The sequence below is a fragment of the Raphanus sativus genome, unplaced genomic scaffold, assembly GCF_000801105.2.
Source record: "Raphanus sativus cultivar WK10039 unplaced genomic scaffold, ASM80110v3 Scaffold3559, whole genome shotgun sequence".
NCBI lineage: Eukaryota > Viridiplantae > Streptophyta > Magnoliopsida > Brassicales > Brassicaceae > Raphanus > Raphanus sativus.
The window spans coordinates 1-10,571 of NW_026618865.1; the positions used below are offsets into that span (position 1 = coordinate 1).

The 10,571-nt window shown below is 40.0% G+C and overlaps 4 protein-coding genes across 4 annotated transcripts; 1 reads left to right on the forward strand and 3 right to left on the reverse strand.

Annotated features, from left to right (window-relative positions):
- Positions 1–293: 293 nt before the first annotated feature.
- On the reverse strand, positions 294–3,312 carry LOC108814266 (receptor protein kinase-like protein ZAR1). Its single transcript, XM_018586801.2, has 2 exons — positions 1,735–3,312; positions 294–1,149 (listed from the first exon to the last, which is right to left on the reverse strand). The coding sequence occupies exons 1-2, from the start codon at positions 3,215–3,217 to the stop codon at positions 485–487; spliced, it is 2,148 nt and encodes a 715-aa protein (XP_018442303.1). The 5' UTR covers positions 3,218–3,312; the 3' UTR covers positions 294–484.
- A 3,677-nt stretch (positions 3,313–6,989) lies between these two features.
- On the reverse strand, positions 6,990–7,956 carry LOC108815315 (uncharacterized). Its single transcript, XM_018587957.2, has one exon. The coding sequence runs from the start codon at positions 7,852–7,854 to the stop codon at positions 7,051–7,053; it is 804 nt and encodes a 267-aa protein (XP_018443459.1). The 5' UTR covers positions 7,855–7,956; the 3' UTR covers positions 6,990–7,050.
- Positions 7,957–8,379: 423 nt separating this feature from the next.
- On the forward strand, positions 8,380–9,162 carry LOC108818250 (uncharacterized). Its single transcript, XM_018591156.2, has 2 exons — positions 8,380–8,537; positions 8,696–9,162. The coding sequence occupies exon 2, from the start codon at positions 8,727–8,729 to the stop codon at positions 9,000–9,002; it is 276 nt and encodes a 91-aa protein (XP_018446658.1). The 5' UTR covers positions 8,380–8,537; positions 8,696–8,726; the 3' UTR covers positions 9,003–9,162.
- Positions 9,163–9,171: 9 nt separating this feature from the next.
- LOC108818248 (uncharacterized) lies at positions 9,172–10,565 on the reverse strand. The gene is made up of 3 exons (XM_057001379.1): positions 9,866–10,565; positions 9,480–9,777; positions 9,172–9,395 (listed from the first exon to the last, which is right to left on the reverse strand). Exons 1-3 carry the CDS (start codon positions 10,532–10,534, stop codon positions 9,328–9,330), a joined length of 1,035 nt encoding a protein of 344 aa, XP_056857359.1. The 5' UTR covers positions 10,535–10,565; the 3' UTR covers positions 9,172–9,327.
- Positions 10,566–10,571: the final 6 nt, after the last annotated feature.

Genomic DNA, 10,571 nt, shown 5'->3' on the forward strand with positions numbered 1-10,571 from the left:
GTTGCATATGCAGAATGTGCTGCAACTGCAAGATTTTGTTTCCTTTCTATGGGACACTGAAAAGCTTAAGCGAAAGTTTTACTGCAGATGCCACTGTTTTTGCTGTCAATCTAAGAGAAATGTTCTGTGCCATGGCTCTGTTTTCCTGACTAGAGATTGTAGCAAAAGCATCCATCTTGTAGACAACAAGAGATGCGGAAGGGTTACACATTCTTCTTCAGTTGTAAAATGTGTTGTTTTGAAACATTTTGATATTTTTATTTATTTGCGACATTTCTAATAAGTATAAACCATTTGATTAAATCTTCATTTCAATTAATAATTATTCAACAAAGAGAGAAAATAAACACAGATTGCCGACTGGTCCCTAGACTCTGGAGTGAGTTATGGGATCTCGTGTAAAATTAAGAACTATAGGAGATATAAAACAAAAAAAATGGACCCAAACAAAAACAAAAAAAAAAGAATATGATTAATAACTGAATCATATTTTGTCAATGTTCTCAGACACGTTCTTCATACGTGGACGAACTTCAGGGTCACCTTCAGTACAAGCAAGAGCAAGATGAAAAACGGACAAGACCTGCTGCTTGGCGTGAACTTCTTGAAGCAACATTGGATCAACCATATCCGACAACGGAGTCTCCTCTTCAAACCCTTTCCTCACCCACTTCACCAAATCCGTCACCTCAGCGACCACCGTGGACGACGAGGACGAGCTTAGCGGCGACGAATCAGGCGACTTCCCCGTAAGAAGCTCCATAAGGACAACACCGAACGAGTACACGTCCCATTTCTGAGCAGGCTTGCTTCCAGGGAGACGAGCCTCGGGAGCTTTGTAGCCGTTGGATCTATCCGACGGTTTGATAGAAGTGTAAGGGAGAGCTCCGCCTAAGAAACCGCTGGCGGCCCCGGAGGAGGAGGATGGTTCACCGGAAGGCGCGGTGATGGTGATGAGACGCGTGAGACCGAAGTCGGAGATGTAAGGAGTGAAGGAAGAGTCTAGAAGGATGTTGGATGGTTTGACGTCGCCGTGTACTAACTTTCTTGGGCTGCATTCGTGTAGATACGCTAGCCCACGTGCCGCTCCTTTTGCGATCTTTAGTCGCGTTGACCATGTTAGGCTAGGTGATGGTTGACCATTCCTCCCTATTTACCAAAGTAAACTTTTAATAAAAAAATGCAAATAATAAAGTAAACTGCGATGAGAAAAAGACGGGTCAACTAGAGGATCCAGCGAGGTAGGTTTGTAGAATCATCATTACTCTTAATCTACAAGTCATCTCTCTCTCCTACTCCCACTGTAAATATCTCATCATTGTTTTTCTTGCCCCTTTTACTAATTACTTCTTCACTGCTCTACCACAGTAAATTATACCACAAGGAATGTTTGTTTCACTTGTAACTCAAACTACACTATTCACGAAAAACAAAAGATGTCTGAAAAAGAAAGAAACCTAGGATCAATTTATAAACAAAAAAAACAGCAAGCTGATCATTGTTTGAATAGAATATTGAAGTGTTTGTATAGACAAAAACAAAACAAAATAATAATAGAATATTCGAGTGTGTAAGCTTTTAAAGTATTAGTTAGATGGGATCTTAACCACTCAACCAGATGTTGACCCTACCAAGCAAAACTATGTCATCACATCTAACCTCAATCTGACGTCAACATATAAAAAAAAGCGTTGACAAAGTCAACCTAAATTTTTTACTTTTAGTAGTGTTTACCTCTAAGTGCATCAGCTAAGCTGCCGTTGTTAACGAAGTCACTGATCAATAGCTTCTCATCAGGAGCCCAATAATAAGCTCTCAGCTTCACCACATTAGGATGCTTCACCTTCCCCATCGCTTGAACCTCCGTCACAAACTCTTTATACCTCTGTTCTCCTCCTTCTCCAAGCCGCCGTACCGCCACCGGAACTCCGTTCCCGAGCACCACTTTATACACTATCCCCAACCCACTCTTCCCAAGAACATAAGCAGAAGCTCTCAGAAGCTCGTCTAGCTCAAAGGAGAACCCTTTATCTATCGCCACAAGCTCTCCTTCTCCTCTACCCTCTCCCCCCCTCTCGTTATTATCCTCCGCTTCTGAATCCTCTTCCTTAGGAAACCCACCGACGCAGCAGCAAGCTTTCCCTTTCTCTGAACCGCCACCGAGTTTCTCGTTCCCTGTGCAGCTACACCCTCCTTGAGAGTCTTTTTTCTTCCAGTACAAGTAAACTATCACCAGCCCTATTAGGGCTACACTAGCAGCATCAGCCACCGAGATCAGCACGATCAATCCCGTACTCAGCCCTTTTCTTGAATCGTTACTATTCTCCGTTGACTTTTTACTCTCCGGGGAGATCTTGTCCCCGTTCTTACACGACTTCTGGAGAGGGAACCCGCAGAGCTTCGGGTTGTTGAGGAAAGCGGTTGGTCCTTGGTTTGAGAAAGACCCGGTCTGAGGGATTTCTCCGGTTAAGTTATTATTCCTGAGATCGAGAGAGACGGTGACCGGTAGGTTCCCTAGTGAATTAGGGATTTCTCCGGTTAAGTGGTTAAACGAGAGATTGAGCGTACCGGAGATCGATTTGAGCTCTCCGAGCTCTCTAGGGATCGAACCGGCGAACTGGTTAGAAGAGAGATCGAGCTGCGCGAGACTCTTCATCTCCGGCCAGATTTCTCCCGGAATTTCGCCGGAGAATTCGTTACCGGCGAGGATCAGTCTCTGGAGCTGTTTGCAGTCTCCGAGATCGGGAGAGAGAGGTCCGGAGAGGGAGTTTCTCGACAAGTCGAGGTTCTGGAGCCTCGGGAGGGTGCAGATCGACGGAGGGAGGGAGCCGGAGAGGTTGTTGCCGTAGAGGAAGAGGCTGTGGAGCGCCGTGGCGTTGAAGAGCTGAGTGGGGATCGAGCCGGAGAGGGAGTTGTCGTGGAGGTTGAGACGGCGGAGGTAGATTAAAGAGCCGAGCTCCGAGGGGATGTAGCCGCGGAGGTGTTTTCCGGCGAGGGAGATTCCGACGACGCGCGAGGAGGAGGAGATGTTCATACAGGAGATTCCGGTCCAGCGGCAGGGGTCGGAGTCGGAGTCGTTCCAGTCGGAGAAGGCGGAGGAGGAGGAGGATTGGTCGACGGCGGATTTGAGGGAGAGTAGGGCGAGGCCGTCGGGGGAGAGAGATAGGGAAGGAGAGGAGTTGATGAGAAGGTGAAGGAGAAGAGAGACAATGATCATTTTTTTTTTTGCTTTACTCTCAGAAAGGAGTTAATTGAACGGAGAGTGAAGGGAAGGAGAGAGTTTAAGACAGATGGTTGAAGGAAGAGATTGGTTGGTCGTGTAAGGGTATTTATTTATGTTAGTTATACCCTTTTTGTCTTTATTGTAATCAATATTTAATAATCAACTATTTCAACAACATCATATCAATTCATATCACCTATTTTATGTAACAGAAATTAAGATTGAAAACTTGTATCTTACTACTAATGTTACTGCGGTGTCTAATGTATTCAAAGTTTGGTGGTGTGTGTTTAGATTGTTCATATTCTAAAACAATTTTTTTTTACTTTTTGAAACTAGCATAACATGTAATTTTATAATTGTGTGTCAAAGTTATTCGATTGGTAACACTAGAAAACTTAATGAAAAAAAAAAACAGAAAAGGTTTATCATTTTATACTCACTGAATGTTAGTATAGTTGTGACTTGAAGACAACTGAAAAAAAGGTTTAAAAGAAGTATGGCATGTGGAATTAATTGTCACTGATTGATTTACTTAACTATAAAGAGAGAGAATACAAATGTCGTAGTGGTCCTCACAAACACGAAAGCCAAGTGTAGGTTAAGGATATTTAACAGATGGATTAAGTATTGGGATCAAGAACAAATCAAAGAGCTACGGAGCATAATCGTATCAGTAACTCCTTGGGGACTGTTCCGGTCCCTCACGTTGCCGCCGAGCCAAATCCCATGTCTTCGGCACGTGTTTGTAGTCTCTTTAAAGCCTCGAATATTATATTGGACCTTTTGTTATTATACTTATAGAGTTAAAAGCCTTTTCTGATTATTTCAACTTTGCGATCAACTAAATGCGTTTTCGCAAAATCCTTATTCCTGTAATCAAATACTAGATTAAAAGGAGCTTTTCAGTAATTGACATAATCAACTTATAGTATAATTTGGGCTGTGTTGTTGTAAATCTCACCTTCCAATCATTAAAACATGCTTAGAAGCAAATGAAAGCAAGGAATCCATGATCTTAATTTATTTTATTGTTTCTTGAAGTATGATCTTAATTTATTTTAGTTAGTTATGAGAGACAACTTGCAAAATGAGATTAAATCATGTAATACATCTAATCAAATTCCAAAAAATATTTGTAATCCTATTATATCTTGCAATAAAATTACGATAACTTACTTTCTGAATTTAAAGTAGATCAAGACTTTCAAGCTAATATAAAACCAAAATTGAACTAGATTAATACGGTCATTTATCATTTTTGGTATGGATATCCTTTCCCGACCAGTATACGCAATTGTAGGTATCAACTATACGGTACATCATATATGTTTCTGTCATGCAGTAGTTCGATTTGTAGAATAGACCAACAAACTACCCTCACGTGCTACCATACATATATCGTCTCGGTACGGCGTGAACATCAGAAATGCGATATAGCCTATATATATTAAACATGATAAACTATAAAAATGAACATATGGATCTCTAGGTCTAATGATGATTTGGAGTGATCTATTATAAGTTTTACACCAAGATTATTAATGATGAATCCAGCATAATGCACTCATCTTTATTTTTTTTGTGTCATGCACTCATTGATTCCACCATTTGGATGAGTTTCTCTCAAGAAACCGTAATCCCTTTGCTTTGCACCCAAGTGATCTTATTATTTTCTACTTTCTTTATTATGATGTATTGATATGTTTGCTTCATATTATCTTATGAAGAGGAGCTAGACCAGATTTCGTATTCACTAACGTAGGTATGCTTAGAGGTTTGTATGAATATATGTGCGATGCCATGCTAATATATTTAGATTGAAGCAACTTAATAAACTGATTACTCTTCCTGAATTTCACATACCTATTTATAAGGAACTAATCATTTTCTTGGAAACAATAAGTTTACTTATCAAACCTTACACAATTTTTATTAATTATGTTAGCCCATGTTTGTTACTATTATATCATAATTACCCATTTAGATTAATTGTATGATTAGGTGGGTTTAGTATATCATAATTGTTACAATGGATTGATAAAAACCTCAATATGTATATATAATTTAAAATAATAAAGCAATTGGCCTGTTCGATCTAATATAGTTTAATAAATAATAATCGAAACAAATTTCAATTTTCTGTAAGAGAAAAATTGTTCATATAAACTATAAAATTATATTAAATATTTATTAAATATTCATAAGTAGTAAAAATATATACAATCAATAATGTATTAAAATTTTGAACAACAATTTTAAAATATTCTCGCACGGGCGTGCGGATCAATCACAAGTTCGGGTTAGTGGTGACCTAGTGACTTAGGCTTGCTTCCTTGGAGAGGAAGATAACTTTTTCTTGTACTTTCCTCTGTAATCCTCTGTTCTTGATAGAAAATTACTTGAGTTCTATCAGAAACTTAGTATATAATTGGTGGACAAAAGTTTATACATTTTTTTGGTAAATTTGTGGAAACATTAGGTAAACGACCTATTTCCCCACCAGAAGTATCGTATAGTAACAAATCTACACAATTTTTTATGTTCGTCCTAATTACACATGTTTTAAGTATATGAACCTACAACTCCCTAATTCGGAAAATCGAAACCTCAACCCACATAATGTTTTAGATGAGAACTAAAACCAACACTAAGCCGATTTAGATCGGTTTACTATTTCTCAATTTCAGTTCTAACCATGTTTTCTTTAACCAGTTAGTATTAAACCAGTTAACCCACTATTAACCCTAGTTTTAATTTGAATAACTCAATTTAGTCAGATTTAAAATCTAAAAAATAGCAGCCATAATTTACCGTGTCTTCCGTAACCCCATCCGATCTCCATCTTCTTCACACGTCGCCTTTCACTCAATATGAAAAAAAAATCAATTCCAATCCTTAATTAAATCTCTCACTCGTGACGGTTAATCTGGGATAATTCCCTTTTTGTGTAACCCGACCCGATTCTCCATCCAGCCTCCCTCGTAGAATCTCGTGCTCGCCTCGCTCTCTGTGTGTGTCTACGGATTTCAGTGTTTAATTTTTCAGACACAAGAAGATGGAAACACAAATAAGAAATTTAGTGTTTCGTCTTAAAATCTTTGAGATTTAGTTTTTTTTCTTTTCATTATAGGCTTGAATTCACGAATCTCTCTATTTTTTATATAATTGTATGACATTGAATTAATCTTCTCAAAGACAACTCACTGCATTATGTTAATCGAGAAAGGAATCAAGCAGTAGATACTCTGCAACAAGTTCTGTTTTTTTTTATGATCAACCCTCTACAACAAGTTCAAATTTCTGATTTTTTTCAACCTTCCTCCTGTTTGGTCGATTCATTTCATGTGTTTTTCATATACGATTTCATTTAATAAAGTTCTTGTGTTAAAGAAAAAGATGGCAATAATGAAGGGAGAAGAAAATGAAATTGGGTCATTTGTGAATTGAATTTTGGTTTGTTTGGTTTTATTTGGGTTTGGTTCTAGGTTATTAATTTGATTTGGTTTAGATAGTTTGGTATCCAATTTACTATGTAAACCAAGAAAACCAATGGTTATGTGGGTTGAGGTTTCGATTTTCTGAATTAGAGAGTTATAGGTTCATATACTTAAACCGTGTGCAATTAAGACGAGGATAAAAGATTGTATGGATTTGTTACTATACGATATTTCTGGTGGGGAAATAGGTCGTTTATCCGCTTGGCACCAACATAGTAATGAAAATCAAACACTGAATCAAATTATGTAATAAGACTGAGAAGATATATGTACTTTGTTTTCTAACAAATTAAACAAGACAAGAGTTGCAAATTAAACTTGGCAACGCTAGAACTTTAAAGTCAGGATCATACTGCCTGACTGAAACACCATCATACTCTTTACTCGATTCTCTTCCTTATCTCTAGCTTTCTCTTTTATTTTTTGAACTTCCATCTGAATCTTGTTGCTAGCCATCTCTTCTTTCTTCATAGTCACCAGTCTTTCTCCACTGATCTCACCGAGTAGCACTTTCCTCCTGAGATCTGGATTGCTGCTGTCTCTCATGTTGAAAAGAATCGATCTGTACTTTGCTTTTTGAGTCCCCTCGAAAGAACCTAGTTTCTCAAACATTGCAGATTCAACCGACGCAGCCACACTCCAAGAATCGCAAGAAACCACTTGTTTCTTCATCTCAACAACTACCACCTCGTTAGCTACTCTAGACAAGGACTTGTGAAGAATCCCACGCACTCTGTCTCGGTTAGAATCTCCCGTTGTCAAAATCTTCATCTCCTCCACAAGCTTCTTCTTGTGAACTCCATCACGACGTTGGCTCTGTTTCCCTTTATCAGAACGTGGGTTCTGTTTCCTTCCCCTGACGTAGAGATATCCGGTCCAAAGAGAGTAGAGAAACGTTGCCTCGGATTGGATTGTAGGGTTATTGTGATCCATTAAAAGGACGTGACTCTTTCCAATTTGAGGGTATTTGACCAACTCGCAAGCAAGGGACTGTGGAGCTTCTCTCAGACGAACCATAGCGTCGACACACCTTGAGACCGCCGGAGAAGAACTCATACCGTCTCCTCTCGCAGCAGACTTCGCAGCTAGAATTGCTGCCTCGAACAGTTCCAAGAACTCCTGCTTCTCCATCCTTATCTCTCGTTCTTTTTTGTGTGTTTAATCTTTGACCTCTCTTTCTTGACTGAAGAAATAGGGTTTGTACGCAAACGAAAGTGTTAGAGAATGTGATCTTATGTGTTTATACTTTATATATATATAGAGAGTGTATCTAAAAACCTAACTCCTGATAGATTTGGTTTCGTTCTGTTGTTTCTCCACGCGTTTACTTACTTGATACTCAAGTCTCTTCAAACTTTTTTTTTTTTGTGTTATGTTTCTAACCGCTATAGGATTTTCCATTTTCTTCAACATGTAAATTCTTTTTCTTTCAAAACTTTATTAAATTAATATAATCTTCTGAGATAAATTTTCAAATTCAATGTTGATTTTTGGTTCTGATCTATTTTATCTGGTTTAATCACATAACTCGGCGGTTTAGAGATGGCTAATTAAACCAGAGATTGAAGACGGTTAGGCAAAAATTGGAAGCTGGTTTAGAAGAACCGCAATTGTATCTGATTTAATCAGATTATTCAGTGGTTTAAACCGAGCTGGAGTTGGTTTACGAGAAGTAAAATAAATCGGAACAGTGAAAGAAAGAAACTCAAAACCATTAAATTAGGGATTTGCCGTCTCTGTCGGTGATTGTTGATTTTGGCTCCCCTGCTCGCTCGCTCACTGCGCCGTCCGGTGAAACTCTCTCCCAGCTGAAGGCAAGTCAGAGTATCGAATTTTCCTTTAGTTCTGTTGAATTTAGCTATGTAATTGCTTGGGCGATGTATCACATCTCTGTGGTGTTTAGTTCTTGCAAAACAGGTGCTCGACGAAATTACTCAATGAACATTTTTTCCTCCTCTTTTGTTGCATGCAGGGACAAAATATTCGTGTTCCAACTTTTTGTCATGACGAGCCTGATATGGTTAACAGCAGAAGAGGCTGCAAAGAACAGAGGAAAAGTTCTTTCCTTGTACCGCCAGTTACTGAGGAGCATTAACTCACCCAAGCTGCAGCTTAGTTACGCGTCAAGACTCGCCAAGAAAGCTGAGGTTAAGACCATCTTCTTGTTTGGCTCCGAGGAGGTTTCTAAACACAACGTTGCCGATCTCATCCGTACCGGTGAATATGCTCTTTCTCAGTTGAAACAAGGCAAGATCCCAAACAACACTACTCAGTATTGAGCCCTTTGTTGTTGTTTCCATTGGCATTTTGAGCATAGCACTCTTCAAGTGTCAATGCATTCGCAAACGGTGTGACGCTCTTCTTTTTTTTTTTTTTTGGAAAACATACTTTGAATCAGCTTTACTAGTGATTACTTTGTAATAAATATGATTCACATAATGCCATAACTCATGTGAATGATAAATAGTAGATCATTAAGGGTTTCACAAAATTGTTTAATTGCAATTCGACAAGGACATAGTGGATCATTAAGATTCTACAAAAACTTATAAAGAAAATTGTGAGCTCAAAAGCTTTCCACTAGTCGTCGTCAATAAGCAGCTCTCATTCTGAGTTGGGCTCTTCTTCTAGCTTCTGAGGTTTTCGATTTCCAATCTGTGGCCGTCTCATAGCTGAATTAAACAAAGAAAGATGAAGAATCATGAATCACAAGTTTACTTTCAATGAAATGTTTTCTAACAAGGATATAAACTCACATTTAAGAGCTGACCCGGCGAGACAAGTAAGCCTCGATTTAGTGTTTGTCTCGGCTAATGGTTTTGCATTCTCTTTAGCCGCCATTCGCATGTCCCAAACACGTATGATCCCATCAGAAGATGCAGAAGCAACCAAGTACGGTTCTTCCGATGCACCGTCACTTTCATTCCTTGTAAGCGTGACAACACCCTTGATACGAGCTGGGTGAGCATCTTGTATGGAATAAGCAAGCTTCCCGCTATTTGTGTCCCAAGCTGTTATAGCCCGATCCTCACCAGCTGTAAACAGAGTCCCACTCTGTTCCAAATCAAAAAGTTATTTACTTTACTTTAGACATGTACAAATTCTCAGACACAAGTTAATATAGAAACAGAGAGAATCTCACATCTCCAGGAGAAGCACAGAGTATACGCTTACGGCTACCATTATCAAGCTCGAGAAGAAGCTTAGCATCCTCAGACTGATGAACACCAACTTTACTATTCACCACCATGAAGAACCTCTCCCCACTCGGATCAAACTTGACAAGACTCGCCTCGTGCCCCAACCTACAACAAAAACTCCTCTTCCCCCTCACGAGGTTCAACATGGCAAAGCACTCGTCACGGTAGACAGCCAAGGCGAGCTTCCCGGAAGGGTGAATCGATAGATCGTTGACGGCCTTCTTGTGAGGACGAAAGGACTTGAGGAGGACGAAAGGGTCCGTGTCGAAGATGGCGACGGAGCCGTCGGCGGCGGCGGAGATGAGATTGCGAGGGAAGGAGAGGGAGGAGGGGGTGTAGAAGGAGAGGGCGGTGATGGAAGCGGCGTGGTTGTGGTCGAGGAGAGAGCCGAGGGAGGAGGCGGAAGGGAGGTCGTAGAGGTGGATCGTGTCGTCGGAGCCGCCGGAAGCGGCGGCGGGACCGGAGCAAGCGACGGTGGTGATGGAGGAGATGTGGGAAGGGTAGGAGAAGAGAGGGGAGAGGGTTAGGGTTTGAGTGTCGGCGTCGTGGTTTGTGGGTTTGAGCTTGAAACCCCATATGAATCTCTCGTAGGAGCCTGCGATGATGCTCATTGCTCTCTCTCTCTCTCTCTCTCTCTCTCTCTCTCTC